This window comes from Cupressus sempervirens, chromosome 7, assembly GCF_028749045.1.
Source record: "Cupressus sempervirens isolate cs-2001-9-10 chromosome 7, ASM2874904v1, whole genome shotgun sequence".
Taxonomy (NCBI): Eukaryota; Viridiplantae; Streptophyta; class Pinopsida; order Cupressales; family Cupressaceae; genus Cupressus; species Cupressus sempervirens.
Genome location: NC_143124.1, coordinates 69,402,964 through 69,423,129, shown reverse-complemented (window position 1 = coordinate 69,423,129; position 20,166 = coordinate 69,402,964). Strand labels below are relative to the sequence as shown.

The 20,166-nt window shown below is 37.1% G+C and overlaps 1 protein-coding gene across 2 annotated transcripts; it reads left to right on the top strand.

The window, feature by feature from the left end:
- The first annotated feature begins 274 nt into the window (after positions 1-274).
- On the top strand, positions 275-3,735 carry LOC149545533 (uncharacterized). Of its 2 annotated transcripts, XM_089790697.1 has the most exons (3): positions 275-363; positions 400-1,151; positions 3,294-3,735. In XM_089790697.1, exon 2 carries the CDS (start codon positions 594-596, stop codon positions 1,128-1,130), a length of 537 nt encoding a protein of 178 aa, XP_089646823.1. In that variant the 5' UTR covers positions 275-363; positions 400-593; the 3' UTR covers positions 1,131-1,151; positions 3,294-3,735. The 2 variants fall into 2 exon arrangements, with proteins under 2 accessions (XP_089646823.1, XP_089646824.1); XM_089790698.1 differs by having other exon boundaries at positions 276-1,151; positions 3,290-3,735.
- The last annotated feature ends 16,431 nt before the right edge of the window (positions 3,736-20,166 follow it).

Genomic DNA, 20,166 nt, shown 5'->3' with positions numbered 1-20,166 from the left:
ATTATGATTCCCAATCATTTGTAAAACAACAAATTCTTCATATCAACTCACATACCTATAAAATTCCTTAATAGAAAATTGATACAAACATAAACATTTCACACAAACAATACACAAGCTCTACCTAGAAATGTTAAAACTCATATTTCATTTTTAACGATTATATAGTTATTATCCCTTCCAAATTAAACAAATGCATATCACTTCAAAAAGCCCATATACCAAATACTTGCTAAAAGTTATTGGGCATCCTAAAAGTTCAGCAGCTTCACTGCAAAATTTCACTTTCAGACCTCCCACCCACAATAGAGGGTTTGAGCTCATGAGTCCACCGTTATGCAAATCCCTCACTTTCAACTTGAGGCCACCGTTATGCAAATCCCTCACTTTCAACTTGAGGCCACCGTTATGCAAATCCCTCACTTTCAACTTGAATTCCAATAGGATTCTAGCCTCCGGTTCGTGATAATAACTAGAAAACTACGGAACCCACAACCCCAAAGCCTCCATTCTTCTCAAACCGCATAATTTTTACCAAGAACCAACCAAAAACAAATTGCTACAGCTGATTTTCGAACTTCATAATTGGAAAAATGGGACAATCTCCTTCTAAAAGAGCCGAAAGCGTTCTTAAAAACTCTACATCTTTCAAACAAGCGACGTCCAGCACTTACCAAGATTGCAGAGCCTTAACACAACACGCCTTCGAGGGTGTCCGCCTCTACCAACTTCAGGATGCATGTGCTAAAATGTACGCCCTTCTCTCCGTCGATCCAGACGATCCAGCTGCTAAATTCTGCCAGAAATGGCTCCCAGAACCTCCCACCCAGCTCCAGATTGACGAAACTCTGAGAAGCAAAAGCCTTACCACTCAAAATTTCCTAAATCAGGAGGAGTTTGAAGCATTTACATTAGCCCTTTTCAGAGATATGGCTATTTCAAAGGCCTGCAGAACCATTGGTTGGTACATTCCAGTGGGTTTTGTAGCAATTTTCTTATCGCATGTAGTGGTGCAGAGGGTTCCGAAGATTGGCCCCCGGTATCGAACCCTTGATCGCCCTCTTTCTAAAATAATGACGTCTTATACAGCTGCAACTGCTGCTACGGTGTATTATAATTTGGGTGCCTGACTTTTTGGCTACGATTGGCAGGTGTGTATGACTGAGAAATGGGTTTTTGATAATTTTGGATTCGAGTGATTTAGTGGATTCTAATGTAGAACAAAAAATATTTTCCTTTCTTTTGACATGGGTATCTGTTTTTTTAGGTTGTGCGTATCAAATGTGTGTATTGACAAGTAGGTTCTATTAAATTGTGTTGATTTTAATTGTATTGTTTGATTATTTGGCAAGTGAGTAATGGTTAATCGGGGCTGAGCATTAAGGGGCGTTAAACGTGGCCGATGTTAATGAGTGAACTCTATACAAGAGTATTTTATTAAAGCTTCTCGTTTTTAGAATAATTTGGGATATAATACCAGGGGAACTTAAAAACAGCACCAGGCACCACAAAGCCATGAAGCGAACACAACACTTGACACACTTGCCTGCCAAATTATGGATATCACATCCACCATCAGTAGATATAGTGATAGTGAGCATGTAAATTTCGGGAACCATAGTTGAGAATCTTGGTCTTAATAAAAACTTGACAAACCCAAGCAATGCTAAGAGCTGAGACCTGGGAGAAACTTGGCGAAATTTCATAACATCAAAAAACACTTCAAATTTGTTAAATATTTTTTGAAAACAGCACGGAAAACAAAATTTTCAAAGGTTATAAGTAGGTTTTTCTTCATTTAGAGACCAAAAATGAGTTAAATTGACATCACAGTAAATTTTTTAGAACTTTCATCCATGAAAAATATGTACCCAAAACAGTTTTTGTGTTATGTTTTTCAGTGGGGGCAGAGCTGTCAGTGCGGTCGAGGAGCATTGCCCCTTACGGAGTAAGGCCTTTTTATGATATTGTTAAATTCACATTTTTACATGCTAAAAAATTGATGCGAAAATGGGAGAATGAGGATTTCTTAGGGCATACTGTTTTATTTCAGTTCAGGCCAACTTTTTGACCCAGATGACTGATCTTTTTAATGAGCTTACTGTGCTTTGCCCCCCTTGAATTGGTTAGTTTCTGGCTCCAACTTCTGAGTTATTGCTGAGTTTATCTGTGAGTTATCTGCTAGATTTTCGGTGAGTTTCTTGCTGAGCCTAGCTGACCACGAGTACTTGCAAGTCAGGCAAGTTTGTGGACTCCATGTGGCATTGCAGCAAATATCAAGCTGTCGGGATCAAGCAGTGATGAGTAATTCCTTTTGAAGGTTTAAGGTACATCCCTTGGATTAGCAAAGCTTTTGCAATTCATCATTGGTAGATCTAGTGAAGATGATGTCAGCTGAACCTTGATTTGCTGAAAACTAGGGCATTGCCAAGAGACATTTCATGGCGATAACTGTGTTTGGCAAAGGGGCGGGGGTAGAAACACATCTAAAAGGACCTGTGATTTCTTACCATTTCATCGTGAAATTAGTTCGTGTAATGACTCCAGGGAAATCAAACTTTTATTGAACATCGATAATGAACAGTATTTAGTAGTTTGACAGATTCAGTGAAGCTCTGCCATACAATACCATCTGAAGTGATGCCATAGGAGAGGCATGAATGCACTTACCTGCTCTTGTCCTTAAGGAAAATCAAACTTTTATCAAACACAGATCTATAGTTGGTCACTATCAGTTGATAGTAATTTGACAGGTTCGGTGAAGCTCTACCGTACCATAGTATCTGAAGTGATGCCATATTTTGCTTGGGGGAGAGGCATAAATGCGCTAACCTACTCTGGTCCCCCAATTAGCAGACAAAAGGTGCCACTAACTATCAGTTGCTACTTGCTAGTAATTTGATAGATGCTGTGAGGCTCTATTGTATCATGATGCTATGCTGTATTCAGTGATGCCATTCCAGACAATTGCTACTGATACAATGGAAGCCTGAAACGTGTAAAAATGATGTATGATGTCCCAACAATTCCTGGAATAGCTTAGGACACCTGTGATGACCCCTGACCCCTGGTGGACAGACAGATGCCACCTTGGCTGCCATGTGCAAAAAACAAAGAACATTCAAAACCATTTCAAAAAAGATAATAAGTTTTCCTATGTATCTCTATTCTTCTAAATTATGAAATGCATATTGCTCTCTTTCCTTACAAGCAATTTCATTTTTACTTCTTTCAGTACTTTAAATAACTATTAATGAGATCAATTATTCACAGTTACTTCTTTTGTTAGGCAGTTGCGAGAAACAAAATTGGGGCAGACATCAGGTTGGCTGTCTGAATTAGTAGATATTTGCAGCATTGGAGCTCAGCATATTTCAGTTTGCAGAATATTTGTGGTAAAGGAAGAAAAAGACTGCAGACATCAAGATTACTATTTGACTTAATGCTCAGAACATATAAAGAATTAATGTCAAAGAGAGCATAATTTACCGTGAAGGAATGTCTTAATTTAAATCTTGATGTCATGTGCAGCTATACTTTTGTAAAATATTACTTATTATGTAATGTTTGTAATATACCGTGGTCCTGTCATTACTATTCTGAAATGTTTGGAGCATAGGTTTTATTTCTCTTTATTAAACTTTGGAGTTTGAACACAGGGCATGACATGAGCTGATACCTTTGTATATATTGTAGATAATAAAATATCTCTGTGCAAGTTTGTGCGTACTTTAACATGCTGTAAGAGGCTCATCAACTTTTCTATAAACTGTTCAGTATCTTTAGAGGTATGTGCATTAGGATGTACGTGCCTCAGATCACTTTTGAGGAGAGCCCATTCCTAAATGGGAATAACTTGAGGAATGCTGTACAGAGTTGTTGGGAGTGAATTCAGACTGAGGGAACATCAAATCACATCATTTTGGGTCTGATAGTAGGCAGTAGAACTTGTTTCTAAGAAAGTGATTTACCACTTATGTTTGTTGATCAATTTGGGGATACTGAGCAGAACTTATTGAAGCTCTGTGCCCTTGGAGTTCAACAATAATGACATGAGAATTATCTCCATCCAAGGCATGTTAAAGAGTGGCACTTTTTGCTATGGTACAATCCTTTGAACTTCTGAAGAATGTGATTTATTTGTCCATATCTCCTTTATGGAAAACTATTTTACAACATTCCCTGTGTTTATAACAAGCAATGACGGAACTACCAGGGAGTTGGTCTACCAGAAAAAAAAGATGTTTAACAGAGGGAATCCACACAAACTCGATGATTCTACTTTGACGAGATATATTAGGGACTTCAGTATTAGTATTTATGTTGTTCACCTACAATGTGTTGCTTTTGTTTGGCAAATGGAGGATAATGGCAGCCAGCCTCATCAAGCCAACATGTATGTTATTAATACAGCTGGATAATCTTCTCTTGCATAATGTGTGCTAGTGCCAGTGGACCAAGTAATCAAATATTTACACACCTCTGCATGTTTGTTTAAACACTTTTTGGAATGTCAGTTGATGAATTAGGTAGTTCAAGTTTGAGTCATCATATCATCTGGCTTCTGCATAATATTGTGAAATTCAGGGAATAAGGTTTTCACATAAATGTATGTTACTATGTCCTTACTGCATTAGCAAAATGTTCCCATGTATAAGATACTGACTTTCTTTATCAATTTTGTGGCATAGTACTTCCACCTTTATCAATTTTGTGGCAGTCCTTCCAACACTTTTCCTGGCCTTATCTTGGACTGAGAAACTGCATTTTTTGCACATCTACAAAATCAAATGTAATGAGAAGCCTTCAGACCACTTGAATCCAATAATATATTGTCTTAGGCTTGAAATTTGGATAAAATTTCACTCAAACTTGTCAAAGATGAATATGATCTGGTTCCTGCAATAAAGCAATGGACATGACATCTCATTTGTGATGTAAGATAGTTTGCTTGATTAGTCCTTATCTTCTCCAGGACTTGCTTAGGCTTTCTGTTAGCTTATTAGGGTTCACTTCAATGCCCCAACCTCTAGAGGATCTCTATCCTATCCTCCAACTACTCACTACCTAGTTACACCAAGTATTTTTGCTTCTTTATTCACCAAATGCATCTACAAGCTAACTTTGCCAACTTCAATTCTTGATCCATCTTGTTCATTCCTTCAACTACATGGAGTGAGGGGCTCATACATGAGTTATTAGACTTCTCCGAGGCTTCTGGACACAAATCCCACAAGTTTTCCTCAAAGTTCTTTGCATCTACTCCAAAACTGCAAAAAACAGGCCTAATTGAATGAGCCCTCCTACTTGGGTTTTTGGACCATAACTTCAAATTTCTTTAAATAAGGTGATAATCAAATCATGGATTCGAGTACCCTTTTGGAAAACCTAAAGATTTTGTGGGTTTCAAGTTCATAAGTCTTTCATACACTTGAAAGTAGTTTTTATGCCTATAATCAAGAGTTTCACTTTATGAATGATAGTATTGACTAGGGTCTAATCAAAGTCTTAGCAAAACTTGATTTGAAACTTCTTCCTCTTGCAAATAGCAACACTACTAACCCCTCTCCATTCTACACCTCATGGTTTGAAGTATCTATCACATTCAAACCTCCAAAAACTCCTTGTATGCACTATGAACGCCTAACCAAGAGACTGTGACTTGCCTAGGGCTTGACATGAAAAATAGCTATGCATCTTTTCAAGGCCCACACATCCATATACATTATGTACGCTAACTTTACTCCCATTCCCCTTAAGGTCGTCATGAATCCACAGTAGGAACTTATGGGGGAGCCATGGTTGTAAAAAATGTCACAATTGGACCAACACAGAGAGTATTTATAAAAGATTTTCAAAACCCACTCAAATGAAACCCTACAATCTAGTAACCTGAAATAAAAAGGACTGTACAAGCATGAACTTCAATAATCTAATGCAAAAATTCAAGCTTCAATCCATTATTATGAATATGCAATCCAAAACATGAAAAACTGTGAAAATTGGTGCAGAATTCGTGCTTTTCAATAACAAAACTTTTCTCTTACAATCTCCAACCCTTGGAATGAGTGTATTTCATGGTTTTATAGGTTTACCAAGAGGTTTCAAACAGTTATATTAGCTATCAACCTCAAATCCATGACATGTTCCTTTCATGCTCAAATGTTGTCAAGCAACTTTTCAAAGTTGCTAACAACTTTTGCATTTTTGCAATTTTTAAGCATCTATCACTTGGAATCTTCCAAGTAGGTCTAACATGGTCCATTTACGATGTCTAGGCATGATTTAGCCTTTAGAGCATCGATCCACATGTTTTTGACCACTTTGCTCTATTTGACAACTTTGTCAATATTTGACATCTTTCTCATCTTTTGCTCCAAATGGTATGTAGGATCTCTAATCCATGCAAGGGGATGTAAAAACATCATGGATGGCAAGATAGTTTAAAAAACATACCTTCCACAAACTTTTATGGTCTAAAACGCATAACCCCTAACAATCCCAACACAAGCAATTTTAAGCAAGTAGACCAAAACCAACTAGAGTGGATTGAACTTAGTCAACTCCACTCAGGAACAAACTCAACCATGACCTTGAAAGGTCCAAACTCACACTCTTGACTTGGCTAGAGTCAGTACATGCCAAAATCAAAACTAGAAAGCAAAACAAGTAGCTTTGACCAGGTGCTCTTGCACCATGCTCCCCCAAACAAAAAGAAGTTAATCCATCCTTGGATTGAGCATGTTGAAGTCAGTGGTCAACCTTTGGAGGTTTGCTTCTTTTACCAAGTAGCATCAATATCATCCTTGCCAAGCCATTTGATTAGATGTTCCATGTAGTCCTTCTTCCTAGTCTGCTTGTAGATCCTTGAATCTAGGATTTTATTCACTGTCAGAGGTGGAGCAGGAGTTGGATTTGGATATGCTACATCTTGTGTAACCTCTTGAAGGTTATGATCAATATCTTGAACAGGTCCATTGTATGCAATCAAATTTGTGACATTGAAGATTGATGACAACCCTATGTCTTCAAGTAGCTCAACCTTATAAGCATTGTTACCATATTTTGCAAGCATTTTGCAAGGACCCAATCTTCTCATTTGTAGCTTGTGTGGTATCCCTTTTTTTAACCTTTCTTTGTTTAGATACACCATCACAAGGTCCCCTATTTGAAACTGAACATCCCTTTTTGATGCATCCACCTTTTGCTTCATTTTGTCAGCATTTTTAGTTAGTGTCTTCCTTACATTTTCATGGACTCCCCCCATGGATTGGGCAAAGTCCTCAGCATAGCCATTGCCATGTGTTCCATTCTTCAACTCTCTCAACTCAAATATCCCTTTAGGATGCAAACCATAAACAATTTCAAAAGGACTCTTACCAGTTGATCTATTCACTGTGTTATTGTAGGCATACTTGGCCTGCCTAATGAGTTTGGCTAGGGAAGATCATATATAGAAGTAAGCAATGCTTGCGGAGGAGAGAAGCTAAAGTCCAAAAGTCCAAATTCCTTTTGGACATGGAAGAAGGAAGTCTTAACATCATCACATGAAGTGGAGAGGTTCATACCAATCCTCGAATCCACCTAAAACAACATAGATTGCTGTATCGGCCAGAGAAGCCTAAAAATCCCTTTTTTCACCTAATTTGGGTTAGGGTAATGGATGGATGGGTATGACCCCAAGACCCCAAAAAATCTTTAAGGAGATGCCAAATGGACCAAGAAACCTGAAAAAGATTGTAGGGTTCTTTTGGAAGGCATAGGAGAAAAACCCTATTTTCTCGCTATAGGAGACCTAATTGGGGCTACTAGCCTTTCAGGCCTAGTCGAGAAGACATGAAGAGATTAGATGGAAAGATGATCTTGGTGGGACTTCAAACACACCTAATTGGTTGAGTGAGAGTGATTGACAATACCTCCATACCTCTACAAGGCCTAGTTCAAGATTTGGAGGTTGAGAGCCTTTATGTTGCTTTAAGGCCTAGGGTGAAAGAAGTGAAAATGCATCAAGGTTTGGCTTGATAGAGTAATCTTTCTTGGTATTTGGGTTGGCTAGAGAGACCAGGGGATCCTCCAATAGTTAAAGTCCTAAAGGTGACAAGTGGTGTAGAAGAAACACCCTACGAATCTTGTAAGAAAACCAAGAGCATGAATTAGCGAGTGATTCATCCAACCTCCCTATTAGAGTGGTATCAGAGCCCCAAAAGTTTTGACTTGTGGATAGATGTTTCAGATTGAAGAGTCAGTGGGAGAAACTACAATGGTGACCAATGTAGAATTGGCCAAGAAGATGAATGAGCAAGAGGAAGAAAACAAATCTCTCAGAGAGAGATTAGCCCAATTTGATGATAAATTGGATTAGGTGGAAGAAGAGACTGATGAAGTTAAGGAAAAGATTGATGGGAAACAATCAGAAGTTTCTATGCAGGACGAAGTTCCCACACCAGACCTTGTTTTCATAGAAGAGCCCTTCTTGAAGGCATTGAAGGCTATAAGTGGGAAGGCACTTGAGGGCATTCTATTGTTTAGTGGAAAGATGAAAGCATATCTAGTCATGGACTGGATAGAAGGGATGGAAAACTATTTTGAGTGTTATGGCATCACAGAGGCTCATAAAGTTAGGGTGGCAAAATGAAGATTGAGAGGCTCTGCTTGTATATGGTGGAAATTCATTCAGCCAAAGAGGGAAAAAGAAGGTAATAAACCAATCTCATCATGGAAAGGAATGGTTCTTAAGGTAAGAGAAGCATATATGCCAGAGGACTATGAAATTCAGTTGCATCAAAAAAGGCAGAATTTGAAGCAAAGGGATCTTGATGTAAGTTCCTACATTGAGGAGTTTCAAAAGCTTTGTATGAGATCACATGTGGAAGACGATGAAAACCTTAAGGTAGCTAGATACCTTAGTGGCCTAAGATGGAACATTAAGAAGAGATGACTCTTCTCAACCCTAAAACAATGCATTAGTGCTATCAACTGGCTATAAAGATTGAAGAGAAGAATAAAAGAAAACATGACCAATCATCTAAAGGCAAAGGTAGAGGAAGAGATCAGAGAGGTGGTTACCAAGGTAGAGGCATTGAATCAAGGAACCTAGAGGAGTCCAAAGCTCCAAAGCATGGGAGTGAAACCATTCCAAGAGGAGGCCATGGAAGAGGTAGAGGATCTCAAGGAGGTTCTAACAAAGGAAGGAGTTCATGCAGAAGTAATTCTTATTTTGCTAGCATGAAATGTTATAGTTGTGGATAGGTGGGTCATCTTGCTTATGGGTGTCCTGAAAAGGCATCCTCTTCTAATAGTGAGAAAAGGATAGGATATGCTCAAGAAGACACATAAAGTGTCAAGTCACCTGAGATCAACCACATTGAGTTAGAAATGGGGGATAACCTAATGTTTAGTAGGGTTTTGGTTAGACAACCTATGAAGGAGGAGCCAAAGCAAAGAAGAGCCTTATTCAGAATAAGGTGCAAAATACTTAGTAAAGTGTGCAAGGCTATTGTGGATTTAGGGTCCACAATAGCAAAAACTCTGAAGAGACAATGAAGAAGCTTAAACTTGAGAATATACCCCATACCAATCCATATAAGGTGACATGGTTGAACAAAGGGAAAAGTGTCCTTGTGAATGAGCAAGCATGGGTGAAATTCTCTATTGGTGGGGTACACGGATAAGTTGATTTGTGACATCTTGCCTATGGATGCATGCCATCTTCTATTGGGTAGGCCATGGCAGTATGATAGGGGTGTCATTTATGATTGGAAGAGAATACCATTTCTTTTAAGAAGGATGGTAGGGCATTCAAGATATGATCACTGATGGAGGATGAAGAACCACAAACAAAGACTCCTAGTGTATTGTTGAGTAGTGGCAAGGAGTTTGTCAACATCCTACAACAAGGTGGTGAAGGATATGCCATCATTGTACAACCTAAGGGAGAAGAGAAGACTATGACAACACCTATACCAGAGGAGGTGCAAAATTTACTTGGTAAGTTCAAAGACATAATTAGTGATGGAACACTTGCAACACTACCTCCTAAAAGGGCTATTAGTCATCAGATTTACTTTATCCCAAGAGCCTCAATACCTAACAAAGCAACATACAAGCTCACTCTAGAGCAAAACCAAGAGGTGGCTATACAAGTGTAGAAGTTGCTAGACTGGGGATTGATAAATAAGAGCATTAGTCCTTGTGTAGTACCAGTGGTATTGGCATCCAAGAAAGGTGGTAAGTGGAGACTCTATGCTAATTCTAGGGCTATTAATAGGATCACATTTAGAAGTAGGTTTCCCATACCTAGGATTGAGGATTTGATGGATTGTATAGGATAATCTAGGTACTTCACCAAGGTGGATTTAAAAAGTGGCTACCATCAGATTATGATACAGAAGGGAGATGAATGGAAAACAACACTCAAGACCACTAAGGGGTTGTATGAGTGGAGAGTTATGCCATTTAGGCTTACAAATGCCCCTCACACATTCATGAGGTTAATGAATGAAGTGCTTAAGGACTACCTTGGTAGGTTTGTAGTTGTGTACATAGATGGCATACTCATCTTTAGCAAAACTAAAGAGGAGCATATGAAACATTTGAAGATTGTGCTCAAAAAGTTGTAGGAGGAGAAGTTGTCTATCAACTTAGAAAAGTGTGACTTCCTTAAGAAAGAACTTATATATCTAGGGTTTGTTGTATCACAAGGTTCATTGAAGATGGACCCAAGCAAGGTGGAGGCTATTTTGAATTGACCAACACCAACCACAGGGAGAAAGGTAAGGAGTTTTCATGGGTGAGCTCAGTTTTATAGAAAGTCTATTAGGAACTTTAGTGGTATTTGTGCACCAATGTTGGACAATATTAAAGGTGTATTGAAGACAAAATTCAAATGGACCCTTGAGGTAGGGAGAGCCTTTGAAAAGTTGAAGCAAGAAGTAGCTACCCAACCTATCCTACTATTGCCTAGTTTTGACAAATTGTTCACATTGGAGTGTGATGCAAGTGGAATTGCATTGGGGAAGTATTGAGCCAAGAAGGTAGGCCCATAGCTTTCTTCAGTGAGAAGCTTAATGAGGCCAAGAAGAAGTACTCTTCTTATGACTTGGAGTTATATGCTTTAGTGCAACCACTAAGGAAATGGAGACATTATTTCCTACCCAAGGAATTTGTGGTGTTCACTGATAATTAGGCACTCAGCTACATTAATACTCAAGAGAAGTTGAGCAATAGGCACTTAAAGTGGATGGAGTACTTACAAGATTTCGCTTTCACTACCAAGCACAAGAAGGGATAACTAAACAAGGTGGTAGATGCATTAAGTAGGAGAATGTTGACAATGCAAGAGGTGCAACTGTAGAGCATTGACATAAAAAGTTTCAAGGATCTCTAGAAGGATGATGAAGATTTCTCTGAAGCATATAAGGTATGTGCTGATTTCCAAAATCATTTTCATAGTCATTTCTTTGAATATACTCTACAAAGTGGCTTGTTGTTTAAGGGAAATCAATTATGTGTTCCTCAAGGTTCAATGACAGAGAACCTTATTCAAGAGAAGCACAATGGCAGTCTTAATGATTATTTTGTTGTTAATAAAACTTTGGAGTTGGTTCAGAGGTTCTACTATTGGCCCAAATTGCCAAGAGATGTCAGAATATATGTAGAGAAATATGTGTTGTGCATGAAAGAAAAAGGGGGAACTAGTAATGTAGGTTTGTACTACATCCTACCTATTCCTAACAAGCCATGGGAGTGCATTAGCATGGACTTTGTGGTAGGTCTTCCCAAGACAAAAAAATGGATGGATAGAATGTATGTGGTGGTAGATAGGTTCAACAAGATGAGTCATTTCATCCCTTGTAAAACCACTGATGATGCTAGCTACATTGCTTATTTATTTTTCAAAGAGATTGTAAGAATCCATGGGTTACCCCTAAGCATAGTCTCTGACAGAGATGTGAAATTCATGAGTCATTTTTGGAAGATTTTATGAAGCAGGCTAGAATCTAACCTATCATTTGATTCAACTTACCATCCTCAAACTAATGGTCAAACTAAGGTGGTCAACAAAGTGTTAGGTAACCTTCTAAGATGTCTAACCAAGGAGGATGGACATACATGGAATCTGATCATCCATCAAGCTGAATATACCTACAATGATAGTGTGAATATGACAACAAGGAGAAGTCATTTTGAGATAGTGTATGTTATGCACCTAAGAGGAGTGTGTGAACTTAGAGATCTAGGAGCTATGAAGTATAGCAGTGGCCATGCAGAAGATTTCTCTCAGACCATGAAAGAGATGTAAGAACAGATGAAAAAGAACATAACAGAGGCAACTCAAAAATTGAAGACTAGGGTAGACATGTCAAGGAAAGGCATACAGTTTGAAGTGGGAGAGTATGTCATGGTTCACTTAAACAAATCTAGATTACAAAAGGGAGTGTCAATAAAGTTGTAGATGAAGAGAGTGGGTCCATGTAAGGTGTTTGCAAAATATGAAAATAATGCCTACAAGGTAGAGCCTCTTACATATCTGAACATTTCACCAGTGTTCAATGTGGCTAATCTAGTTAAATACAAGGGGCCATTGTCAGAAGTAGGTTAGAATAGCAATGAGATACTAGAAGATGTCATTATTGTAGCCCTACCTCCCAAGTTGAAACAACAAGCTGAGAGCATCTTGGAATCTAGGTTCAAGAAGTCTAAAAGGTGTAAAATCTACATGGAGCACCTAGTCTAGTGGAAAGGACAACTAGAAGCTAAAGCTACATGGGTAGAGGAGGAAAATTTCAAGAAGCTGGGCATTGACATGTCTTTGATTTCTCCTCACGTTCCTTGAAAGCTAGATTTCCTAGGCAATCTAAGGTTTCTTCTTTTTGTTATGTAAGTGTGAGCCTAAGGGAATTTTGGATGTGAGAAATAAGGTCATGTTGACCATAGTAGGAGTACCTTGGAAACTTCTGTTAATATGTTCTTAGGGCTTTTTTACTAGGTGCAATTAGGGGCTAGTAAGCTGTAAAGCCCTCTAATTGGCACAAGGCATGGTGATAACATCATCATGAGGTCAATAGGGTCTAGAAAGACTTAGGGTAAGGTTTTTACATTTGAGAAGGTTTGTGGTTAAGTTTGAGAAGGTTTGAAGGTCATTTGACCAAATTGGAGCAAAGTTGCAAAAGTTGCATTGTGCAACTTTGCAACTTTTGGCAAGAAAGTTGCAAAGCATGGGAAATTAGTCCTAGGAAGAAAATAACCACCTAACCACCCTATATAAGGATGGAGAAGACCTATGAGTAGGGTTGGAAGTCCGTTGTACGGATTAAGAGTTTTTACAAATGACATTTTGAGGCATTTTGTGAGAAAATTCCTTGTTCTTAATGGTAGTAGGTAGTTAGAGGTTAAAGATCCGTATTGTCACTTGTGTACTTTTTGGCTTTCATGTTTTCTTCAATCAATGTTTGTAGGTAGGGATTTTGATCTATTTTATTACCTTTTGTGAAATTACTTTGGTTCTACACTATTACTAGTTTTGTCTAGGAAATTCTTGAAGATGGAGCTTTAACTCACTTCCCCATTGTTCAATCTATATGACTTCTTGGGAATAGTGAGTAGACTCTATGCACATGATTTGTACAGAAGCTAGGGCCCTCTAATGCAAAGCAACTATTTTTAAAGTCTTTCCCTAGGTGAGCCTATGGTGAGTTCAATTAGGGAAGAGCATATAGAAGTGAGCAATGCTTGTAGAGGAAAGAAGATAAAGTCCAAATTCCTTTTGGACATGGAAGAAGGAAGTCTTACTATCATCCCATGAAGTGGAGAGGTTCATATCAATCCTTGAATTCACTTAAAACAACATAGATTGTTGTATCAACTAGAGAAGCCTAAAAAACCCTATTTTCACCTAATTTGGGTTAGGGTAATTGATGGATGGGTATGACCCCAAGACCCCAAAAATATTTAAGGAGATGCAAAATGGACCAAGAAACCTGAAAAAGATTGCAGGGTTCTTTTGGAAGGCATAGGAGAAAAACCCTATTTTCTCACTATAGGAGACCTAATTAGGGCTACTAGCCTTTTAAGCCTAGTTGAGAAGAAATGAAGAGATCAGATGGGAAGATGATCTTGGTGGGACTTCAAACACACCTAATTGCTTGAGTGGGAGTGATTAACAATACCTCCATACCTCTACAAGGCCTAGTTCAAGATTTGGAGGTTGAGAGCCTTTATGTTGCTTTAAGGCCTAGGGTGAAATGAGTGAAAATGCATCAAGTTTTGGCTTGATAGAGTAATCTTTCTTGGTAGTTGGGTTGGCTAGAGAGACCAGGGAATCCTTAGATAGTTAAGGTCCTAAAGGTGACAAGTGGTGTAGAAGAAACACCCTAAGAGTTTTGTAAGAAGACCAAGAGCACGAGTTAGTAAGTGATTCATCTAGCCTCCCTAACAATATGTCCCTATAATTTAGCACTCCCACTTTATTTATGTATAATTTAAGTTATTTTAGCCTATAATTTAGGATTAGATGAATTAGAGAATAGAGAATTAATTAGGAAATATGACGAGGAGTATTTAAAACATATTAATTAGTAATTATATGTATTTGTAATGTATGTATGTATGTATGTATGTATGTATGTCTGTGTGTATGTATGTATGTGTGTGTGTGTGTGTGTGTGTGTGTGTGTGTGTGTGTGTGTGTGTGTGTGTGTGTGTGTGTGTGTGTGTGTGTGTGTGTGTGTGTGTGTGTGTGTATGTATGTATGTAGTGAATGCCATTATATGATGCAAGAATATCTCAGTGGAGGGCATTCGTTGGGAATGTCATGATATGATTCAAGTATATCTTGGTGGATGTATGCATGTATGTATGTATGTATGTATGTATGTATGTATGTAGTGAATGCCATTATATGATGCAAGAATATCTCAGTGGAGGGCATTCGTTGGGAATGTCATGATATGATTCAAGTATATCTTGGTGGAGGGCATTCATTGCAAATTTCATGATACGATCCAAGTATAACTTGGTAGAGGGCATTCATTGTGAATGCCATGATACAATCCAAATATAACTTGGTGGGGGGCATTCATTGTGAATGTCATGGTACGATCCAAGCACACTTGGTGGAGGGCAATTATTTATGAATGTCATAATATGATCCAAGCATTCTTGGTGGAGGGCATTCTATATGAATTTCACAACATGATCAAAGCCATGCTTGGTGGAGAACATTCATTATGAATGTTGATTATTTCAAATTAAAAAATTAGAGATATATTTGATTAAGTCCATTATAAGACATGTTGACATGTAGTAAGGGTAGAATATTCCAGTTAGATTTATTATGATTTTTACAATTATCATTGTCCCAATCTAACCTTAATAGTGAAGACATTACAAAAAATTTGAGGTGTAGACTTGAGTTTGGCAATAAACCTTTCCAACTACAACTATATTTTTGACATGTAAATATTGAATGATGACAATAGTTGGCAAGAACACAAGCTTTCTCACTCCACCATATGTGATCTAATAGATAGAAATGATATGGTTGATGATGAAGGTAAAAAAAGACTTCAAATAATCATTGGTGTCAATAGATCCCTTCTCATGAATATGCATTTGCAATGTTAGCCATCAAGTTGCTAGGCGATGAATGACTCTTGAATGAAGATAGCATACTTTTTGATGAATAAATATGATGTAAGGCTCTAGAATAAAGTATCCACCTTTTTAAATTAGAGTTTGCAAATGCAATGAGCACTTGCCTTGTATGCTTTTCGAGCTTTGAAGAAGAAAGACCTCCTAACATTGTTGAAGACAAACTCATTTTCTTCTTCTTAAGAAGATACTTCACCTCATCAATTTTGTTTTCAATAACATTGATGTTCATCATGCCCTATTTTCTTGCAATATCCTAAAGTAGGCTTGTCCTTCTTAGATGACACCCCTTGAGAGGGAGATGATACTTACTTTTTATCAAATCTTATGGGTATGAAATCAAGAAACAAACATTGACTCCTTGGAACCAAGCTTGGGTAACATGTTAAGAATCAATTGTATATTCTCTTTAATAATATTGTAATCTTGTTGTTGTGTCTTAATTACTTGATCTTGGAGATATAGCCTAGATATGGTAAAATTATTTTGGATCAAATTAGATAATTGTCAAACTCATATCCCTTCATTTTATGCATTTTACCATACAATTTGTTGAAAGTGTCCCAAGCCTCCTTAGGTGTTTTACACGATTCAATGCAAAATTGCAAATCAAATTGGAGTAATGAACATATGCATCCAAGTATCTTCCATCTTGAAACTGTGTTGATGCACCCAAGAGCTTATACTGCAACTCCAAATGCTGAGAAGCAAAAACTGAAGCTATTTGACTACATAATTGTTGATTCATTAACATGAATGAGATGCCACATATTACAAGAATCCAAATAAATAATAGGGTATAAAGGAAGGTATGAGAACACTTGCCAACCAACTACCTCAACCCAAAAATAAAAAATCACTAAACAATATACTAGTGATTAGTTATTGACAAATGCAATTAAGTAAACAACCTAAGTAAACTCAAGTCTACACCAATACCCCCCCTAAGTTGTAGAGATTATTATGTAATATGAGATTCAAGATGGGTATGGACAAGAAGGTCATGTTAGATACGCATACATAATGAAATGAAAACAATCTCTCACAAATAGAGAAAATGAGAAATGCCATGTTGGAGAAAATTACTTTCCAAAAATAGAGAAAACTAAAATTGTTGAAAATCAAAAGTGAAAGGAAGGATTCCTCAAGACCCCCAAAGAACAATTTCCTTTACTCTTAACATTAATCACAACAAAAGATAGTGAATAATGTTAAATATTTGGGGAAGATGTCTACAACATGTTTCTCTGTAGGTAGATACTGCAAAACAAGAACACCATCCTAAATGAGCTATTAATGATGTGCACGTGGATCTCAATATGCTTAGTACACTAATGCCCCAATAGATTGCAAGAAATATGAATGATGCTTTGATTGTCAAACCAAAGAGTAGTGAGATGATCACAAGGAAAGTCAAACTCAACCATCAATTACCAAGCCATGGAACCTCCTATAGCTAAGGATTCTCCTTGAATGATAATTTAATAGCAATTTGCATCTTGGAATACCATGCAATTGGATCAAAACTAGACAAAACATGAATTTAGGAGAAGACTTCCTATCATCATTATCACTAGCCCAATATCAGTAATCAAAGCCCATCATGAGTAGCTCTCAACATGTAGTGAATGTCAAGCATGGTACTGCCCCAAATTTACCTTAGAATGTGTTGTGTTTCCCTTAATGAATCTCATGAGAATCTTGAGAGAAACAAGACACACGATCTATTGCAAAGGGAATATTAGGTCAATTGTGTCATGTACAAACAACAACTTGTCAATTATTGATACAAAATATCATCAAATAATGGAGAAATACAATTGGTAGACAACACAACCCTTGACTAAAATGAGTAGGGGAAGTCTTTCAATCAACCATCTAGAATCCTTGAAGCAAACCAAGAGCAAAATTTTGTTGAAATAGAAATAACTGCAGAAGATTGATCACCCTGAACACCAAGGAAGTAATGCAATGGATGAATGTTGGTCATGTTGAAACACTCTATCAAATCTCTATGAGTCATGTTTGAGAATTGTCTATGAGATTTAAATCATCCTTATAAAGAATAAGTATGAGAAGACCCCCCCATGCCTTTGCCCATATATTGGAGGATAGGAGTAACATTTATTGAATTTAGAAGCAAGCGAAAAACTATCCATCTTCTCATGCCAAGCCTTGAGGGTTTGTTTGAGATCATATATTGATTATCAAATACTACAAAAAATTAAAGGCAACTATACAAAGCCTAAAAATTCTTCCATATATATCTTGTCTTAAAGATAACCATGCAAGAAAGGACCCTTCATATCCATAGGACACATTGCAAACCTTGAGATGTACTAATAGAAAGGACATGAAAAATGAAATTCATCTTCACCACAAAGGAAAAGGACTTAAAATATTTAATTGCCTCAACTTAAGAAAAACAACTGCACGATGAGCCGTACACTTGTCAATAGAAGCATTCATTGCAAACTTAATACCATACACCCACTTGCTCCAAACTAGCTTTCTTCACTTGGGAAGAGGAAAAATATCCCAAGTATATTATTCATAAGGAAGAATACTCCACAATCATAACACGATCCCACTCTTGAAGAATCTAAAAAGTTTTGAGAATAAGTAAACACTACATGAATCAAAAGGATGATATATAAAGCTTGAGCATGAGTGTAATGAGTATTATGGGACCACCTACATGAGAACCAACCTCCTCAATATGAGTATGAGCCCAAAAAGGTTGAGTGAGTTTTGAAGTTGGCACAGGAACCTCATCAATAGGATCAAGAGCATCATCATTTTTGTTAGGAAGAAACACATCCTCTGGAGAAGAGGTATGTGATATAGAGTCTGTTGAAGTGAGAGACTCGTCAAAGTGAACATTGCAATGAAAATGAGCCTCTTTAGTGATAGGGTCAAACAAATGATAATTCTTCACATCCTCATTATAGAAAAATTTTCCAAATGCAAACACTTCTTCATTGCTTTGTGCTTACTCTATGGAATGAATGTCCATGCATCATTGCCAAAGACTTTGAATCAGGAAACCTTAGACTCGAAATGAGACCATGCCTCCTTAGGATTCATATTCTAAAAATTCTTAGGCCAAATACACTATGAATTTTTTAATTTCTCCTTAGTGAATTACCTAAGAAAGCATATTTTGCCATATCAGAAGGGTAGAGCAAAAGCACTAGTGAAATAGAAAATTAATTTTCTATTTTGGGGAAGGCAAAGGGGATGCCTTGCGAGATGAATATTTTTTCTATTTTAGATAGACTAAAGTATGGGGGCTATGACATGGCAATTTTTCTCAAAATTGCATGTACTAGCAAAGGGTGACTATGAGGTGGCAATTCTTCGCTATTTTGTGGACATTGTCGAACAGGCAGTGCGAAGTTGTGATTTTTTGAGATTTTAGAAGGGGTAGCTAAATTACTTTGTGAAAGTGCAAAAATGAGTTATGAAAATCTTAAAAGGCTAAAGATTTCATTTCAAGTACCCTGAAGTACAAGGCATTAATTGCAATAATGTTTGAGATGACGTGAGCAAAGTAGAGAAGTTTCCACTTATGCAAAATGTTTGAAGTCATGAATATGAATTAAATGAGAAGTAAGAATAACATGTTATTGAAGAAGCAAAATCATTTTATATGAAGTACCATTTGAAGCTGAGGAAGAATTTGGAGAGTGAGCAAACAAGCTATGTTGTGGCCTTTGCAGATTTCAAAAATCGTAAAATCAAGTTTTTGCCCAAGCTTGAGCTTCTTTTCAAATGGCACCTATGAAGGAAATTGGTGCTAAGAAAGAAGTGAATGTTAGGAAGGATAAAGAGGGAAGAACTAGGGACTTGAAAGGTTGGATGAATGAGATGACAACATTTCCCCATAGAGTTATGGTTTGACTCAACGAGAAAAAATATCAAGTAAATGAATTCCACTCACTTTTGAACAATATTATTACTTTGAAGAATAAATTCATTAAGTTCCTGACTGACATGCATGTTGTTGCAAGAAAGAAATGGTAGGACCTTTAGAAGTTCATCCTTGAACTTTCACAATTTGTATGGCCTACACATGTTCAAATTCAAAATTGGATAAATGATTACATGGCAGTTCCTGAACCAACAATGGCAGAGGTTGGGAGAAGTGGGGAGGAGGCTTCCATGGTTGAATAACAACATAAATTTTGATTGAGTAGTTTTTAGTTTATATGTATTTAATATATTTAGTTTATAATAAGATATATTAGTTATGAATAGTTGTATTTGGAAGAGATTTGAAGCTTTGTTGCATCCCTTCATTTTCTATAAGAAGGGGTATAGAGATCTCATTTCATATAAGTCATATAGATACAATTTTATACATATAAGTTTCAACATATATCAGATATAATTCCTTATATGCAATTATCTCACAAGATAGGTTAAACATTGATGATTGATGTAGTTCCAAGATTTATGCAATTAACATTTTTTTGTTGTTCTTCCTTATTGGAATGGAAGTATAAATATATT

What these genes read in the sequence shown, in the direction of transcription:
- LOC149545533 (XM_089790697.1), top strand. Translation starts at nt 594, where the DNA reads ATGGGACAATCTCCTTCTAAAAGAGCCGAAAGCGTTCTTAAAAACTCT.